The sequence below is a fragment of the Octodon degus genome, unplaced genomic scaffold (assembly GCF_000260255.1).
Source record: "Octodon degus isolate 3935 unplaced genomic scaffold, OctDeg1.0 scaffold00038, whole genome shotgun sequence".
Classification (NCBI taxonomy): Eukaryota; Metazoa; Chordata; class Mammalia; order Rodentia; family Octodontidae; genus Octodon; species Octodon degus.
The window spans coordinates 11,243,940-11,263,616 of record NW_004524614.1 but is presented as its reverse complement, the minus strand read 5'-3'; the positions used below and the strand labels follow the sequence as shown (position 1 = coordinate 11,263,616).

General features: G+C 38.1%; 1 protein-coding gene across 4 annotated transcripts in view; it reads left to right on the top strand.

Annotated features, from left to right (window-relative positions):
• The window catches only part of Stard13 (StAR related lipid transfer domain containing 13), a 248,841-nt gene that overhangs the window by 188,918 nt on the left and 40,246 nt on the right, over positions 1-19,677 (top strand). For all 4 annotated transcript variants that reach the window (XM_023715005.1, XM_004631074.2, XM_023715007.1 and 1 more), the window contains exon 4: positions 17,125-17,188. In XM_023715005.1, coding sequence (XP_023570773.1) covers positions 17,125-17,188 — 64 coding nt within the window. The remainder of the gene's footprint in view (positions 1-17,124; positions 17,189-19,677) is intronic.

Sequence of the window (19,677 nt, the reverse complement as noted above, 5' to 3'; positions counted from 1 at the left end):
TTTAGGAACCGGGGATTGAACTCAGATCTTTGCATTTGCCAGTCAAGCGCTTATCCTACTGAGCCATCTCCCCGGCCCCCAGGTTTTATATTTTATGCCAGTCAGTTCCTTGTCATTTCAGTACCTTAGCAGTAGTGTCCTTCATAGAATGAAAGCTTTTAATTTTGCTAAAATCTAATTTATCTGTTTTTCATGTATTTAATATTCTATCAAAGAAATATTTGCCTAACATAAGGTCACAACTATTTCATTCTATATTTCCTGTAGATTTTTAATAAATTTACACTCTACATTTAATTCTTTTTTTGAGTTCATTTTTATGTAAGGGACAAGATACAAGTCAAAATTTGGTTTTTTTTGCACATCAATGTCTGATTGTTTCACCTCTGTGTTGAAAGTCTGTAATGTCTTAACTGAATTGTGTTGACTATATGTGTATGAGGGCATTTCTAGGTTCTCTAGTGGGCTCAGCATATTCATGCTTCTGTTCTTTTTTTTTTTTTCAAAGTTTTATTGATAAACATATAGCAATGAGACAGTTTCAAATCAAATCGAAAGTACAGTTTCAACAAATAATACACTGCATATATTCTTCTTAGTGGTTAATTGCTGTACAAGATGCAGACTTGTGATCCTACTTACAAACACCATTAGAAAAAATCATTCTATTCATTAAGAGAATGCAACTATATATCTATCCCAACCACTTTGAATACACAGATACAAAATGGACATTCATAGTTATACCCCAAATTTTTTTTTTAAGTTCCGTTGTTGAATATTGAAACAACCAAGATGCCCATCACCCGAGGAATGGTTGAGAAAGATGTGGTATTTTTACACAATGGAGTATTATTCAGCTATTAAGAATGATAAACTGCAAGCCTTTATATTGAAGTGGATGCCACTTGAACATGCTTCTGTTCTTTCACCAATGGAGCACTGTTTGATTATTTAGGCTTAGTTAAGTCTTAGAATCTAATAGTGTGAGTCCTCCAATTTGGTTCTTCGCCAGGATTGTTTTGGCTGTTCTAATTCCCCTGCCTCTTCATCTAAGTTTTAGAACAGCTTGCCAGTGCTTTATTTTTAAAGTCCTTACTGTAATTTTGATTTGGATTGTGTTCAATCTATATATTATCTTACAGAGAAGTAAGTTCTTAACAAAATTTAATCTTTCATAAACAGAATGTGTCTCTACTTAGGTATCTTTTTATTTCAATACTGATCTGCAATTTTTACCACATGGACTGAACACATACTTAATAGTGCCTAAAAATTTCATATATGTGCTATTTTTATAAATAGTACTGATTTGTCATATTTTCCAGGTGTTTTGTTATAATACAATTTTTTGTATCCTTTGTGTATTTTCTTTGTATCTTGCAGTCTTTCTAAATTCCTACATTAGTTCTGATAGTTTTGTTGTGCTATTTTTCTTGGGATTTTATTTCTAAAGTGTTGGTGAAAGATTATGTTAAACCAAGAATAAAAATTATATTACATATTTTTATTTATTTTTTATATTACATATTTTTAAATCAAGATTTTTTAACACTTCAGTGCAAACACTGTGTCTTGCGAGGTTATATTCATGGGATGTTTGTGGTTCAGTGGGCCAAATTTTTAATCTCAAATTTATGGGTGATAAATCTTTATCTACTCATTGGTGCATGTTGATATAAAAGTAGTTTGAATAAGTTGTAGATTTTTTCCATAAAAATCTATACTTAATGAAATCTCTCAGACATAGACATGTTGTAGAAATGACCCAGTACTGTTGATGTAAAATTATATAGAGATAGAAAGTTCTGAATAATAATACTTATATCAGCCTGAAAAAATCAAGCAGCTTTCTCTTAGAGAGCACATTGGAGCTGGGGAGATAGATCAGTAGACTAAGCTCTTGCCTGGCAAGCACATGGTCCTGAGTTCAATCCCTGGTACCACACAAAAAATGCAAGAGAGAGCACACGACTCATCAGAATACAGCAGTAGCAAGTCCAGGCATAGTGGTATATGCCTGTAATCCCAGTGCTGGGGAGGCTGAAAACAGGAGGATCACTATGAGTCCGAGCTGTGTAGTGAGACCCTATAAGAACAAAATACATTAGAAAAAAAAAAGTAGAACAGTAGCAAGATCCATGCCTGTGTACCCCAAAAGGCCTTTTTACATGAACATAAGGGAGCCAGCAATGCTACACACCATAATGCTCTTTATAAGGACCCAGCTCATGTAAAGGTGGTTAGAATACTAGGAGATTGTTATAATTGGAAGAATTCTTGGGAAGCTATGTCTCTAAAAATATTATGAAGCAAGAAAAACATTTGGCTGAGGTGCATGAACTGAGATTCTCAGGGCGTAGGAGCTGTGGGTAGAACAGAGGCCAAAGGAATAGTCAAACTCAGGGTGGATCAAAGCAAGGAGGCGGGGTAGGTAGGCAGATGGAGGTGACTTAGCCAAGAAGAAGCTGCAGAGAGTTTCTTTTCCCTCACTGTGAGTTCCACCAAGACAAAGATTTCTTGCCTAGAAATCATGGAAAGTGGACAGAAAGAAGATCTTCAGCCAGAGAGGAATGGCATTGATTTTAATACTCTGAGGTTGATGAGGACTTAATTAGACCCTCCTCCACCTAGATGGTAAGTCATGACTAACACCAAGAGAGCAGCAAGGGGCTGGGGTTTCACTCATTTTCTTCTTTGTGCCCTGTGTACACAGAACGAGAGATCTGGTCTCTTGTTTCATTTTTAAAGCTTTGTGAGCTCTATAGTTCTCAGACATATTTGAAATGCTGAGAGAGTATAGAATTATAAAGAGAATTATAGCCAGAGGGCACGTAGCATCTGTCAGGTAGACAAAAAAAAAAAAAAAAAAAAAAAAAAAAAAAAAAAATCAGAGCTGGAGGTTTCGGGCAAAGGGGAGCCTTGACAAGAGTTTACTCACCTTTGGACTTCTGCAAATCTCTGTCCTGTGCAGACAAGCAGTTAATGCCTCAGGCCCCAATTTACTGGACAGGTGTTAAATAGTGTCATGTTTTTTGATTGGCTTGGAATTATGTATATTTTGCAAAGGTTAGTGTTTGACAAGAAAAGCCCAGGACTGACCCCCAAATGTGGATATGTAGCTCTCTCCTTCTTTTTAAAAAAAAAATATTTGTAGCTCTCATTTTCAGTTCCAAGAAACTAGACAGGTTTGCTATCTGCGGAAGAGGTGAGCCTCTTTAATGTTAATTGAGTCTCACTGTGACTCCAACAGTGCTCACAGAACCAGCACTTAGCAGGCACTCTGTAAATGCTTGCTGCTTCAGTGCAGAAGATTATACTATTGTTTTTATAACCAGAGTTAATGTGGTGTTTTTGACTGAATCCTTAACTGAAAAATATTTTCTCCTTGGAGTCATGAAAATGCCATTGCAGGTCTAATTGCTTAGGTAAACTCATTGACACTGTAAGTCTGTCAGAATGTAGGGATAGCAAGGCATCAAAATAGTTTGTGAAGTTTTTCAACCTTAAGACAAATTATAGAAAAATGGAATGAATATTTCATTTTATTTATTTATTTTTTTGTGGGACTGGGAATTGAACTCAGGCCCTTGCACTTGCCAGGGAAGCGCTTATTCCACTGAGCCATCTTCCCGGCCCCAGAATGAATATTTTAAAACAAAAAATAATGTAGCTTTAGCATTTTGTTCTGTGCAGTGTTCATTCACACTGGTAAAGCAGGGCCTTGATGTTTAATGTGATCACTGAAATTTTAATGTCAACCCAGTAATCCATTTGCCTGGCAAGTGCAAGGGCCTGCGTTCAATCCCCAGCAATAAAAAAAAAAAAAAAAAAGAAAAAAAGAAAAAGAAAAAAGAAAGAAAGAAGGAATGAAATCTTTAAGGGATAGGGAGATGGCTCAGTAGAATAAGTGCTTTCCTGGCAAGCACAAGGCCCTGAGTTCAATCCCTGGTTCTGCCAAAAAAAAAAAAAAAAGGAAGCTACATACAAAAGCTTGTCTCTTTGGCACAGCATATCCTCCCTGCTGTCCAGAATCTCTGTTTGCTACTTTTCTGAGCCTAGGGCTCTTTCCCAGGCCCTCTGGCTACAGCCAGGGAGGAGGAACTACCCCTGACTTGTTCTCCTTTGGCCCCTGGGTCAAAGCTGGTCTTCAGTGACCTGGGTTTCTAAATAACTTTGATGATCCCATCCAAAACACTCCTCAGCAGACAGGGTTGGGTTCCCCAACATGACACCGGAGTCCAGGGTAAGAAGTTCAGGCCCCTGATTTTGAATCAGAATCATCTGGAAGAAATGAGCTTATCCTCTCCTTGCTTGTTATTCCTCTCATTCCTTTGACAGAAATATTAGAAATATCACAGGAAAATGGCCATTAAATCAGATGGGAGACTTCATGACCTAAAGTCTAGCTGAGTAAATTTGAAATGTGAATCTAAAGACAAGGAAAGAAAAGGCACCATTGTCTTTCTATGCATCTGTAGGAGTGATGTGTGCCTCCCAGGCTTGTGTACAGCAAGCATTGAGTTAAAGCTCTCACAATCTGGGCAGTCTTCTCCCAGTCACCCTCCAGCACTTTGAGTGAGTGCTAAGCTAACCACTGCCTTCTTTTGGGTTCTTTTGCAAGATGGCTCTGTTCCCACAGTAGGGTCATCATCCTGGTCCCTAAGGTCCCTCCAGCGGTCTCTGCTCAGCTAAGTTTTACCCTGGCCACTGCTCACTCTTGCTGTGTCAGCTGGGCTTGGAGGAAATTTATACCAATTTCTAAAGCTCCACACTAGGGGCCATGGCTTATTCAATTGCATGCCATGTTTGGGGATTTTTTTTTAGCCTTGTCCTGAACAGGACCTCAATAAATATTTGTGAAGTTGAACTTGATCTTGGAAGAAAATAACCTGTCAGTTCACAAATTATTTTACAGTTTCTTCATATTAGAGAACATTCTATGATGATAAATTATTCAGTTTCTCTTCAAAGCATCTTAAATTTCTCTCCTTCTTAGGTGACCTCATAGGGAACGCACTGTTCTCCCTGACTTCCTTTTCATAGGATACACTTGTATCTCAGCTCTCCTTCTGCGGGCTCCCCTCACCCATCCTGTCCCTGCATTCTCTACACCACCCTAGCCAATATTTGACTTCAAAATCCAAGACATTACTTTGTCTCTTTTGGAATGCTCATTCTTGAGCTCCCAAGTGTGGATCTCCATTGCTGCCTGCATTCTTCAGGCTTCTGGATTCTCCCTGGATGTCTGATTTTGGGTGTAATCACTTCTTGATGTGTGGGGGTTGCACACCCACGGACTCCACCAAGTGTAGACCAAAAATATAACTACTTATACAGCATTTGTATTCTGTTAGGTATCATCCCGTCATCTAGAGATGAGACCAAGTAGAGGGAAGGATGTCCATAGAGTGCATGCAAATACCAAACTGTTTTACATAGGAACCTCGAGCATCCAAGGACTTTGGTGTCTGTGGGGAAGTCTTGGAGCAAATCCCCTGTGGATACTGAGGAAGACTTTATTATATTTCTTTTATGTATGTCACCCGTGTGGGTCATCCCAAGTGGGTCTACATATCATAAAGGGCTCCTAAAACTTAATATATCCAAAAATGAGCTCATTGTCTTATTACACCCTACTGACTTCAGTGCTTTACTCTACTCTGTGTTCAATGGCACAGTCACAAAGCCTGAAGTCTGGGATCTTCTATGCCTCCAGCATCCATAGATTTCATATCCAACAATGGCCACATCTTTATCTTCACTCTCATCATCCTGTTCTCATTCCCCTTCTTTATCTCTTTGTCTCCCACCTACACTCTGACTATTCCTCATCATTTCCTGACTATCCCTCTTCAGTTTATTTGCCTTCTTGCCCCAGTTACATTTCTTATTTTCCTCGTGTCCTTGCCCACAGATTGTGCCTAGCAATGTTATTCCAGGTCCTTCATGACGTGGCCCCTGCCTAGCTCTCCAGACTTGCTCCTATTCACATAGTTGCAATTACTGGACAATGACACACAGTTTAATGCTGTTTCTTTCTCTTAAAATTCTTCTAGGCTAGGCATAAAATTTCTGTCAGTCATGTTCTCCTTTGGGAAGAATTGTCCTAATGCTTTCAGGAATTGAGTTGCTTTTTTTTCTTTCTTTTTTTTTACCATGTTTTATCCCACGTGGGACAATGAGACCCGCAAGAACAGAGATTATCTCTTACTCACCACTGCATTCATAGCACACATAGTCATGTGTATGTATCTTGAGTTTTTTCTTTTATTGGCTTTCCCATTCAAACGTTGTTTCATTCTTTCATAAAAATATAGACTATTCCCTCTTTACTCATGTATTAGCAGCCCTTCTAAGGCATTCTGAAGACAATGGTAGAAACATGTCTACTGGCATTTCTTCTGAAGGAGTCAGACTACTTTGCTTATATTAATGCACAAATTCAGTTTGCTTGAAGCACAAAGGTGATGGGCATAAATAGTGTTGGGGGTTTTCTCTTTTCCTCAAAAGTAGAGAAGAGAAGAAAACAGCTCTTTATGAACAGCTTGCCCAGGTACCTGCCACATGCCCTCATTTTCCAGACCCTCCTAAAACTGCTCTTGGGTAGATAGGAGCAGATAAATCACTGGCCAGGAAGTTCAAGTTTGGCTTTCAATCATATGTGACTCCCTGGAGCAAGTGGGCCTCTTGGAGACTTTGCCGCCTTGTCCGAAAAGAATCAGTCTAAATGTTCCCCAGAGTTGACCAAGCCCCACTACTCCTTCACACACACTGAGTGCGTGGGTTCACGCTTGAGTCCATGTTTTCTCTAGGCAGTAGAGATACAAATACTATGTTTGTAGTATGTGATAGTCAGTGATGGATGATAACTCGGCTACTCTGACTATACAAAGTCACTCAGTGATCAGACTGACATAAACAAAGTACTGTAGTTAAAGATAAAAATTCCATGAAGTTGATCATGTATGAAAATTCCTTCTGGGTTTTGCAGGACTTAAAAGACTAAATTAAGGTTTGTGCCTCTTGAGAGGCTCTGACCTAGTGGAGGTTGCACCATTCATGCAGCAAACAAAATAAATTGTATAGCTGAAAGTTTTTTCACACTGGAACAGTTTAAAACTGTCTAATAGTATTGGACAACTTAGATTATCTCGAGAATTTTATATTACCTGTGATTAAGTTGCACAGAAATAAATACCAAGGCTTAGTATCTGTCCTTTACACGGGATGGCTTCAGTCATACCAGAATTTCACAATGGTTTTGACCAAGAATAGTGAATATTTTTCCTAGTGATATATTATTTTTTACCTATGGGAGCCAGATCTGAAAGATGACACTTGCTCGTATACCTCTGGTATATATATTTTATCCGATATAAATTCTTAGCTATTGTTTATATTGCCTTGTGTGAGATAAATCATAGTCCAGTACTACATCATGCCCAGAATATGTACCTAGTTTCGGACCTCCTGGAGAAGTATTCCTCCCCCCACTTTGGACTATGGCAGGGTTCAGAAGAGTTGTCTGGTTGGTATGAATGATGTTTGAAATTATACTTAAAATCTCTAAGATCTTCAGTGATGATTATTTTGTAGATAGGATAAAGAATTAATGAGCACAAAGACTGAGAGCAAAAAAACTATAGATCAAAAGAAATACAGATCACTTTGCATCAATGATTGTTATTAGTACATTTCTGCAGTACATAATGATTATATTCACTGTAGGGAATATGTACACATGTATAATTTATCTTAATTCTATCACCCAAGGTTTTTTTTGTGTGTGTTTTTTGTTCTGTTTTCTGTTTATTTTTGGGGGGGCTGCACAGCCCACACTGGGGGCGGGGCTAGCACAGCATGTGGTGCGGAACTGCAGTCCCTGCTTGCCTAAGCAGGCGCTATCTTGCTGGCCACAATCTCCCAAGTTTTTAAGTCCAAGAAATAACAATATTTTTCAATAAACAAAACGAAAGGTTATATTTTTGGGTTTTTAAATTTTTTTATTATGTGTTTGGTACAGAATCTACAGGGTGTTCAGGGTCTCACTATGTAGATTGGACTCGTAGTGATCCTCCTGTTTTCAGCCTCCCAAGTGCTGGGATTATAGGCACGCACCACCACACCCAGTCTCAGTCACCATCTCAGTGAACCCCATGGGTGGGGCTGGTATGGCATGCTGGGGATTGAACCCTGGCCGCTGTACTTTGCCTAAGCAGGCCCTTTAGTCTGCTGAGCTATCTGGCCAGCCCAATAAAAGGTTATATTTTTAAAATGCACATTTCATCACTATCAGTATCTCCCAACATTGTTTGTGACACATTTACCCTGTGCAGATTTTTGTGTACACAATCCATGAGCCCAGGTAGATACCCCATTACCATCCACAATTTATAGTGTATATTAGGGTTCACTCATAATACTTTCATTCTGTTTTGACAGCCATCTATTGATGTGTAACCACATCACACAATGTAGCATCACTCTTAAAAATCCTCTGTGTTCTGCTCATTGAGCCCTCTGCCACCCTCCTCCTCCTCAACCTCTGGTAACCGTTCATTCACCTTTCACTCTCCACAGCATCTCCTCTTCCTGGGTGTTACATAGTTGGCAGCATACAATATGTAGCCTTTCAAATTGGCTATGTCACTTAATAAAAAATATTGACATTTCCTCCATATCGTCTATTTCTTAATGCTCATTTATATGTATTACAAAGTAATATTCCATTATCTGCATATAGTATGCCCTTTTTTTTTGGATTTTAGGACAGGGTCTACAGAGTCTCACTACACAGATTGGACTCGTAGTGATCCTCCTGTTTTCAGCCTCCCAAGTGCTGGGATTACAGGTGTGGGCCACCATACCCAGTCTCATTTTCAGTCTCAGCACACCCTGGGGGTGGGGCTGGCATGGCATAGCACAATGGGGATAGAACCCCAGTCCCTGTGCTCAGCCTAAGCAGGCACTTTAGTCCGCTGAGCTATCTGGCCAGCCCTCCATGTGTAGATTTTCATGTAGACATAAATTTTCAATGCATTTTGATAAATGCCAAGGAGTATGATAGCTGGATTAAATGGCAAAGGTGTGTTTTATACTAGAGTCTGTTCAAATGTGGCTGAAGTGGGGCTGGGGAGATGGCTCAGTAGAATAAGCACTTCCCTGGCAAGCTCAAGGGCCTGAGTTGAATCCCTGGTTCCGCCAAAAAAAAGAAAAGAAAGTGGCTGAAGTATGTTGTACTCTCAGCAGCACTGAGCTTCTGCCTGCAATCTCACTGTCAGTTTGTATTATCAGTATTTTGGAGTCAGGTTTTAGATTTGTAGTCTTATCTCATGATATTTTGACAATGACATGTGATGTTGAACACTTTTGTTCTGCTTGTTATCTTTGTATCTTTTTCTGTAAGATGTCTGTTCAGATCTCTAGCGTGTTTTTAGTTGAACTGTTTGCTTTTTTACTGTTGAATTTTAAGACTTCTTTGTATATCTTAAGTAATGGTCCTTTATCAAGTATACTTGTTATGGGTATTTTTCACAGCTTACTGCTTGTCTTCTCATTCCCTTTCTCAGTGCAGAAGTTCTGGACTTAATAAAGTTCAATCCATCAATCATTTTTTCATGGACTGTGTCTTTCATATTGAATCTAAAAACTCACTACTGTACATAAGGCTACTTAGACTTTATCCTGTATTTTTCATTTACAAATTTAATAGTTTTGAGTTTGCATTTAGTCTGTGATACACTTTGAGTTTGTTTCTCTGTGAAGTCTGTGTTGAGATAATTATGATTATGACTATGATCATGATTTGTATAGGGAGTCAAACTCAGGGCCTTGTGCTTGCCAAGCAGGCGCTGTGCTGCTGAGCCATATCCCCAGTCCCAGTTTTTTTTTTTTTTTATATGTAGTTCAACATCATTTCTTGAAAGATGACCTTCTATCTGTTTCATCTCCTTTGTTGCTTTATAAAGGTTTGCTGACTATATTTATGTAAGTCTAGCTTTGGTCTCAGTTCTATCCTATTGATCTATTTTAGCCAGCACTGACCTAATTTGATTATTGCTGCTTTGTAGTAAGTCTTGACTTTGAATACTGTCAGCCCTTCAATTTTTGTTTTCCTTTTATATTATGCTAGCTATTCTGGGTCTTTTGCCTCTATACACATGTTAAAATAGGTTTGTTGTTATACACTGTCTTGTAGTTTTTTGTTTAAAACTGAAGATTTTAAGTATATAAAGTGCCAGCTCAAAATCAGGCCTTGCGTCCTTAAGATTTCTTTTTGTTGTTGTTTAGTGACTTCCCTTACTAATTCTCTAAAGTCTGTCCTTTGTTGTACATAGCCACTGTTGTCTCTGCTTTAATTTAATTTGGTGGACAGCGAATGATTGCATGGATATTTCCTTAAATAACTTGGACTATTTTATTTCCCAGGCTTTGCCAATGGGCTTCTTGTGCACATTGCAGTGTGGCTTTGATGATTCAGCAGGAAGTTACTAGCTCAGCCTTATCTTTACTTTATTTTTATTTAAGTCAAGGTCAGCCAAAATGAAAGAGTAGGACCTTCTGAAGTCTTCCTGGGAATACATGCAGTTTTGCACATGTACTCCACCATCTAGATTCCTAAAGATGTACAGGAATTCTTCTAGGTCCTTTATAGACACCTCATTTTCCCAACTACTTCTTTTAAGCTTCTTCATTTTGTTTGACTCAGGTGTTATCACTGTCAGGCAGGTGGATGGTTAAAAACTTGAGACTGATGATAGTCTTGGATAGAGACTCTGGGTAAAAGTTGTTTTCAGGGATGAGCTCAGAGTCATTAAATAAGGGGAAGTTCTGTGAACGGAGGCTTTGGGAGAACTCCCAGGCAGCTCAGAATTGATGCTTTCTTAGGAGTAGGGCTTTAGGGGAGCTCCAAAGGGTTCTGCCCTCTCTAGGATCTGCTTGGCAGCTGAATTCACACTCTCATGGTTGAGGCTATTATTTCCAACCTTCTGCCAAGCTGGCACAGAGACACAAAAGTGAAGCAAAATTCACAAAGCTCACTGTTTTTAGATCCATTCTGCCAATTTACTTCAGTGAATATCTATGAAGAAGCAGTTTGGCAGATTTTTATGGCCCCATTCCCACTGCTATCTCTCACCCTATCTTCACTCCATTATAATTTACCTTAGAGAAATAACTGATTTGAAGTAGGTAATTTGATATGTTTGGTCAAACATATACAGTTATGTAGCTATCAGTACAGTCATAATGTGAGACTTCTTCGTTAATTTAGAAAGCCTTCCTTGCTGGCATTTAAGAGACACTGATTTCTGTCACTACAGTTTCATCTTTTCTATAATTTCCTGTAAATACAAGATTTATTTTCATCACATCTTGCTTCATATAGTCAATGCAATGCGTTTACAAGTTGTTCAGGTTGTGGCATAAATCAGCAGTTAGTGACTTAAATTGTGGAATGTTTCAGGTTAGACAAAACCCACAAATTTTATATCCATTTGCCACTAGGTAAACATTTGGATCATTTCAAATTTTTTACTGTTTTATGAAGAAACCTTCTTTGAACATTCAAATACAAATCTTTTTATGGATATATGATTTCCTTTATCTTGAATAAATACCTAGGATTTATTTATTAAATAAATGGTAGGATTGCTAGGTCAAATGCTTAAAATATATTTGATTTTATAAGAAATTGCCAAATAGTTTTCCACAGAGACTCCATTGTTTTGGAAGTTAAAACCTTACTAACAATGCTATCAGTGCTTTTAATTTCAGCATTCTGGTGTTCATGTAGTAGTGCCTCATTATAATTATAATCTCCATTTCTCCCACAACTCATGATATTGAACATGTGCTTATTAGACATTTGTATATCTTTTTCTAGAAGAATCTATGCCCATTGTTAGGTCATTTTTTAAATCAGTTTGCTTGTCTTAGTATTTTAAGAGTTCTTAATTCTTAGAATGAAGACAGATTTCTATATTTAGGTGTGCTTAAAAGACCCAAATTTATGAAGACAAATTTAGTTGAAGTCTCTAGCTTTAAACAATAATTAATAGACTTATACTATGTATTAGAAAACATAAAGCATATTTCAGTGTGTGAAGTATAAAAGATGAGTCCTTTTATGTCTTTGGCATGTGAAGTAGCTCAAAAACTTTTTCACAGAATAGAATGGTTTGTTTCTCCTTCCTAACTTTGATGGAAGAACAAGTATGTTAGTTAAGTATATTTATAAATAACAGGCAATTGTCCCCTAAACAATCACAAAGCTGCCAGTAGGGCAGCATTGATTCTGTTTTTTGCTCGTGAATTTCCCACACCCACTCTTAGGTAGAGATGTTAGCTCATGTAGGACAGGCTGAGAAAATCTGTCAGTTGTACTTACAAAGATAGAGAATCCACTGAACATAGCATTAGACCAAATGATCAAGGTCTAATTCAGAATTTCCTGTTTCATTTAACAGTATTTTGAATGTGTAGTTAGTAAGTAGAAGATGGCTGAAGATGAGGAGAATCATCATACACTTTTTTAACTAATTAAGTTTACTGGTACATTTAGATTATCATGTTCATTATAGGGAAGTTGTACCTGTGTGTGATGTAACTTGATTCTTATTTCATTCCTCTCCTCTCCCTTCACCCCTTCTTCCTTTGTTTTCCCATCCTTTCTGCCCTTTTTTTCCCCTATACTTTTAAGTCAATGAACAATGTGAAAGAAGTTGAGAAATAGAACTGGTTTTAATATGAAATAGTAGTGAAACCAAGTAAAAGCTTGTTGCCTGACTCTAGATAAAAGATAAGAAGGAACTGAATTAGGACGTGTCTAGGAGGCAAGATCTCAAAGACATCGCAGAAGTATACTTGACCAGACTTAGTGATCAATGAGCATATTTCTTTAAGAAAAGCTTCAGTATGACTCTATTTGCTAGTGTGTGTATGATCTATTGGTGATTTTGTCATTAAAGACAAGACCATAAATAGGAGAAATGGGTTTTGAAGAGAATATTATGGATGATGGAGTTCCAGGGGCCAGGTTTCCAGATTCTTGCACACAAAACAGAATTGAATATTATATATAAAGGTGAAGAAAAACTGTCTATGTTAATAAATTTTAAAAGGGAAAGATCGCTCAGAGTGGGTGGGCTCATGCCAGCAAAATAAAGAAAATGTAGCAGGAGAAATCAGAATAAATTGGATTTAAGGATTTGAAATGTGTGCTCCAAACCTAGGGCATCTCTCATTGGATCTTTCAGAGCATGATTGACAACATGATTGGTGGGGCACATAGTTATCTCTACTGACTGAGCAAGCCTTTTCCCATAAGTCACTTGGTCATAATTGAGTGCATGATATGAAGTCCATGTGTACGAAACTTTAGTAAGTTCCAAGTGAAGAAAAGTCATTGTAGGTCATGCCAACAGATCTAGCAGTATATAACATTGCTTGGAATTTTAAAACTTTCCAACAGTCTTTGTTATTTTTATCTCTCTTTCTAGGGATTGGACCTTATTAAAAGGTTGGCAGGGGTGGTATGGTAGGGGGGTAGAAGGGTGGGGGATGACCCCAGGAGGTTGTACTGGCTCAGGGGAGTGCAAGGGCATGGTCTTGTAGCTCCAATTGTATTACCTGCATTATATGTAATAGGTTTAGTTTTAATACTTGTATTTAAAGAGCCAGCAGGATCCCCTACAGATGCATCAAAACAGTAAGCAGTTAGAAATGTAGCTTTGGAGCTTAGCTGAGATAGAGTCAGAGTACTTCACATCATCAGAGGTTAGTCATTTTAAAATGAGATCAAATACTGTGATATACCCACATGGAAAAAGAAGAGCAAGACTCCAATCTGAATTTTTTTTTCTATATCTCTGTCTCCATCTCTGGCTCTGGCTCTGGCTCTGGCTCTGGCTCTGGCTCTGACTCCATCTCCAGCTCCGTCTCCGTCTCCATCTCCATCTCTGTCTCTGTCCCTCTGTCTTTGTCTCTAACTATCTATCTATCTCCCCTTGTATATATTATCTGTGTATCTGTACGTATATCATGGAAATAATAACTGCTTAGTGACAAGAAAAAAGATAGTCCCCAGAAATAGAAGATAATTCATAGTCTTGAGTGCCAAAGATAAAAGATTTTCAAGAAATGGTAGGTGGTAATTAATTGCTAGGAATAGATTGTTGCAAAAATTAAGCTATGGGAATTTGGAGATTTAGAAGTAACTGGTCAAAACTAGAAATAGTTCAAGGTCCATCAACAAGGCACTAGGCAACCCCATAGCATATCTTCATACAATGGAGTGGTGCTTTGCAATTAAGAGGAATGATTATTGCTATACGAAACAGCATAGGTCAATCTCAAAACGTTGTGTTGAACAAAAATGATTCCCATAAAAAAAATACATTCCTTGCGATTCTATTTGCATAGTAACCAAGTATAGACAAAACGAATCTATGGATAATGGAAATGTTAAAACAGTATGCTCTGAGGGTAGTGCGAGAGGATGTGGTGATGAACGTTAGAGAACTTTCTTATGACAGTAAAGAACATAAGACAACTTTCTGGTGTGAGGAAATGTTCTTTATTTATTTATACCCTTGTTTGAGGTTATTTCTGGTCCCCAAGACTCCTTGAACTAAAGATCTGAGCTTACAAATAAGACCACTGATCAGAGATGAGAGATTGAATACCTGGATTTGCATGCTTCTAAATATTTCTAGAGAAGTATTTTCTCACAAAAACAAATGTCCACACAGAAAGTGCAGCTATAAAATTCCATAAGAGATAAAAGAAGTATGTAGGAGAGCCCTGAGTAAGCACATGAAACAAAATCTAAATGGTAAGGGAAACAAGTCATAGCCCAATTTTCACTACAGGAACCCTAAGATGTTCAACAGTTGGTGGGGAAGACAAAAATAGAATAAAAGGAAGAGGATTGGTTAAGCTTACATTTTAAAGTAGATAAAGGCATTTATCTAGACAGTTTGTATTCCAGTCTATACCTAGGCGATTTCTCTCGCTCAGCATCAGAAAAAGACCAAAAGTTGATTCACCAGAGAAGCTAGAAGTCATGTTTCCCTAAACTGTGGAACATCAGATGTGGTTGAAGGCACAGACACTGATGAAAGCAGGAGCCTACATGCAGTTTGCGTGCAGCCTAAATGTCAGCATTTCCAGGCCTCTTCTATTACTCAGGTCCAGAACAGTAGAAAATACACTCAAGGGGAATCTTAGTCCTGAGAAATGTGATCAGCTCATGACAAAGAACAAAAGGAGGCTAGCCAGTCCCAACTAAAAAGGACAGAAGGTCTCCAGATAAATTAAGTCTGTAGACTATCTGATATGACAGAAGACTAGATAACTGGAGAAGTGTTTGAATTTAAGAATAAGCACATTGGGAACTACCCGCTCGGGCCCCCCTCCTGTCCCTCTCTTGGACAGGAGCTTTCTTTCTCTCAATAAATATATTCTGCTCATAAAAAAAGAATAAGCACATTGAAAATAATGGGGTGCTTATTCATGCCAGAGACAATGAAAAGTTGAGAAGGAAAAATAATCAAAAGTATGACACACATGTGACTAGCACTGCCATAGTCATCATAAACCGTAAATATTGACTTAATCAAAATTGCAAGTTTGTGGCACAACTATTTAGGTAAGGCAAAAGTTTGAGAGTGCATGGAGAGATAAAGGATGGAGAATAAAAGAAAACAAAATCAAGTTTCAATCAACAAATTCAATAATTACCTAGCATGAAAGATGAAGTTTAAAAGCATTGCTTTCAAAAAATGGTAAGTAGAAAAGGATACAAAAATAACATTCAATTAAACCTAATGCATTTGTAAGTGTGATTTTTTAAAGAAAGGAAATCAAATAAAATAATTTTATAGGTAGCTAACTAATTGGTTAATCTGCTGAACACAGAAACAGAAACTACCCTCAGAGGTAGTGTTTCTTTTCCTTAAAGAAAGGAAGCAGGTGAGATAGATAGTTTCCTAAGATACAAGTCCCAGGGGATAGGTATCAAAGTGTAGGTGTAGTTTAAAAAATAAATAAATAAATAAATAAATAAATAAATAAATAAATAAGGGTTAACTTTGAAAAAGAGAAAGATTATATTTTCCTGTAAGGTAGAAGGGAGGCAGGCTAAGTGAGTATTTAAGTACATTGTAGGATGAAAGAAAAATTGCTAAAAGAATTTCCATCCGCTAGCTTCTATCTGCTCACTGGTAGCAGTACTAAGCCCTCAGTTGAGAACATTGTTGATGGCCTGTGACTTAAAGCCAAACAGAAGAGGAAAATGTGAAAGGAACTTTGGAGAGCAATTTGGGAGCCTAACTGAAGGTGAAATATCAAAATGTACAGATTAGTCATCATGAACTACCATGATAGACTGGCACAGAACAGGCGGTTTCAGTGGCAGAAATTTATTTTCTCAGAGTTCCAGCAGCTGGGAGGTAAGACTCTCCCCAGTGTTCAGACAACCACTTTCCTCTGTGTCTAAGAGAGAGGTGGAGGAAGAACACAACACACAAACTCTCTGATGGTTCTTCTCATAGCAGCACTAACCCCATTGGATCAAAACTCCTCCCTTTTAACTTGTGTTTTTGGTCCTTCATGACCTCTTTTCCCCAACTAAATATGCTCACTCTGGGAAAGTTGAGCTTTAGCATCTGAGTTAGAAGAAACACCATTTGGTCCATGGCATATTTAGTTCAACACTATAATGTTGGTTATTTTTCTATGTGCACTCACAGAGTGAAAGAGAAAAGACAGGGCTGAGTTGGTCTGTATCTGGGGAGAGTCAAGGTGGCAAATGAGGAGACAGCAAAAGCCTCTTGAAATGATTGCCCATGAGTTCCAAGAATGGCAGATGGAGAAGCAAAAAAAGGATTGGTTTCAGACTAGAAAAAGGGCAGGGATTGGTTGGCTTGATGGGAGAGCCCCCTCGGAGCAGAAGACCAGAGCACCAATGGAAGCTGCTTTATAGTTCTCCATCCAGAGGGGTGCAGTGCTGTCCTGGGACACTGGGGGGGGGTTGTTACTGGAGAAAAGAAGGATTATCAAATCAGAACAAATGTTTAGGTTCACTAGTGGTAGTGATCATGACATTTTCTTTCTCTTCAGACGGCTAAACACATTGAATAAGTGTGCCTCAATGAAACTTGATGTGAACTTCCAAAGGAAAAAGGTAAGTGTCTACCCACTAGAACACCAGAAGCAGCTTGCATTCATGGGTTGAAACCATCCCAGGCCAAGGCAAATTCTTAAAAGACCTTACTGTCTACATTTCTTCATCACAATTTCTCATTTTTTCACAGTTGTCTTAATGAAGTCCATTATAAGCCTGTGCTTAGGTCTATGTTTGTTTCACTGTTTCAGTTTGCTTTCATTTTCTATCTTAAGGTTTGCATAAAGAAGTTAATCTTTCAATTCTTTAATAATATTTCAGAAGTTTATAAATGTCAATCCCATATGAGACTTAAATATTCCACAGCAATTAGTAGATCAAGAATGAAGAAAAGTGCCTTGTGCCTTCTAGTTTGTTCTTTCCATGGTTTGTTAATTCACTTACAGGTCAAATGAGCATCCATCCTCAGGCACTTCATTTGGTGGAGATGCGAAGGAGCCAGGGACCAACAAAACACAAAGCCCACCTCCTCTCTCACCCTTCTCTTTCCTTGCACTTTTCTCAAGTCATAAGGACTTCGGTTCAGTGTTAGCAGCCACTCTCCCCTTGCTCTCTCTGTGACTTTGCATGTGCTACTCCCTCTGTGAATGAGACCAGAAATTTCCATTGTTTTGCAGACCTTGTGCTCTTTCTTATTAGTACATATTTTCAGTATGTGAAGACACATTCATTGTGGTGAGTTGGTACATGTACGCAACACATTTTACGTCTTTGTGTTATCCCTTTTTTTAATTTTTTATTTTATATTTTCGTGTATTTGGTACAGGGTCTCTCTACACAGCTTGGACTCAGGGATCCTCCTGTTTTCAGCCTCCCAAACGTGGAGATTACAAGTGTGCGCCACCACACCCAGACTCAGTTGCTGGCTCAGTGCACCCAGGGGTGGGGCTGGCACAGCATGCGGGACCAAGGATTGAACCCTGGTCCCTGTGTATTATCCCTTTTTGTACTTCTCATCTCTTGCCTTCTTCCAACTCTTGGTTTATTTTGCTCTTCTATTTACATGTTGTGTTTCCCATATAAGAGAAATCATGGAACATTTAAACTATGTGTCTGGTTTATTTTGCTGAACACTTCTGTCTCAGGGAACACCCATTTTCCTACAAATGAGTCAACTTTATCATCTTTATAGCAGAGGAGTGCCTCACTGTGTATAAATACCACATTTTTTTCTTTTATTTTGCTCTTTGTTTATACTTTGATTTTCTCATATGAGAGAGACCATACAATATTCAAGCTCTTTTTTATTTATTTCTCTTAGTATTATGTTTTCAGGGAGCAACCCTTTTCCTATAAATGACTCAAATTCATTTTTCTCCATAGTGGAGCATACTGTATTGCATATAAAGAACGCAGTTTCTTTTTTTTTTTAATCTTGTGTAAGGAAAAAAATTTCATAACAAAATAAAAATAGTTTGTTAAATAGCTTGGAAAATAAGCTAATATTCTGCATGTTGTTATCTTTAAAGTAGTTGCTCAAGTCAGGAGTGGTGGCACACAGCTGCAATCCCAGCACTTGGAGGCAGGGGGACTGGCCGAAGTTCAAGGCCAGCATGGGATGTTCAGTCAGTTTGAGTCCAGCCTGAAAACTACAAAGGGAGACCCTGTCTGTAAAAAGCAAACCCAAAAAATAAATAAATAAATAAATAAATAAATAAATGATAAACAAAAATAATTAATTGCTCAGAGTACAAGATATGGGCAAAAAATTTTTTTCCAATCAATATTAGGGCAAACCTTCCTTTCCCATGAACTAAGAGACACTTAGTATAACTGACTTGCCATCTTTTTTCCTTCCATCCTTTCCCCTTCATCTTAATTCCTTCTTCCTTTTGAATAATTCCTTCCTGTTTCATAATATCTATGGTACATTTTAGACCTTATTTACCCGTTCCTTGTGTCATACCAGGGAGACAATACAATGTTTATACATGTGAGTCTAATTTATTTCACTCAAGTTACATCCATTTATCTATAAAACTCTCAAGTGTTTATGTCTGAGTAGTGCTCCATTGCATAAAAATACTGTATCTTTTTTTTCCTCTCTTTTTGAGACAGTGTCTTGCTATGTAGTTCAGGGTGGCCTTGAGTTCACTTTGAAGCCCAGACTCATTTTGAATTGACAAGGATCCTCCTGCCTCAGCCTCCTGAGTGCTGGGATTATGGATGTGCACACCACACCTGGCTAACACATCCTTTTTATCTATTCCTGGGTTGATGGGCATTTTGGTTGTTCCTAAAATTACCTATTACAAATTTTGTTGCTATTGGCATAGGTACACATATGTCACTGTGCTGTTATATTTTTCATTCTTCTAGAAAGATACTCAGAAGGGAAATAGCTGGGTTGAATGGGACTTCTAATCTTAGTTTTTCTGAGAAATATACACACTAATCTCCATGGCAGTTTCACAGTTTACACTCCAGCCAACAGTGGAAAGGGGTTCCTTTTACTCCTCAGACTTTCCAGCATTTGTCACTGCTTGCTT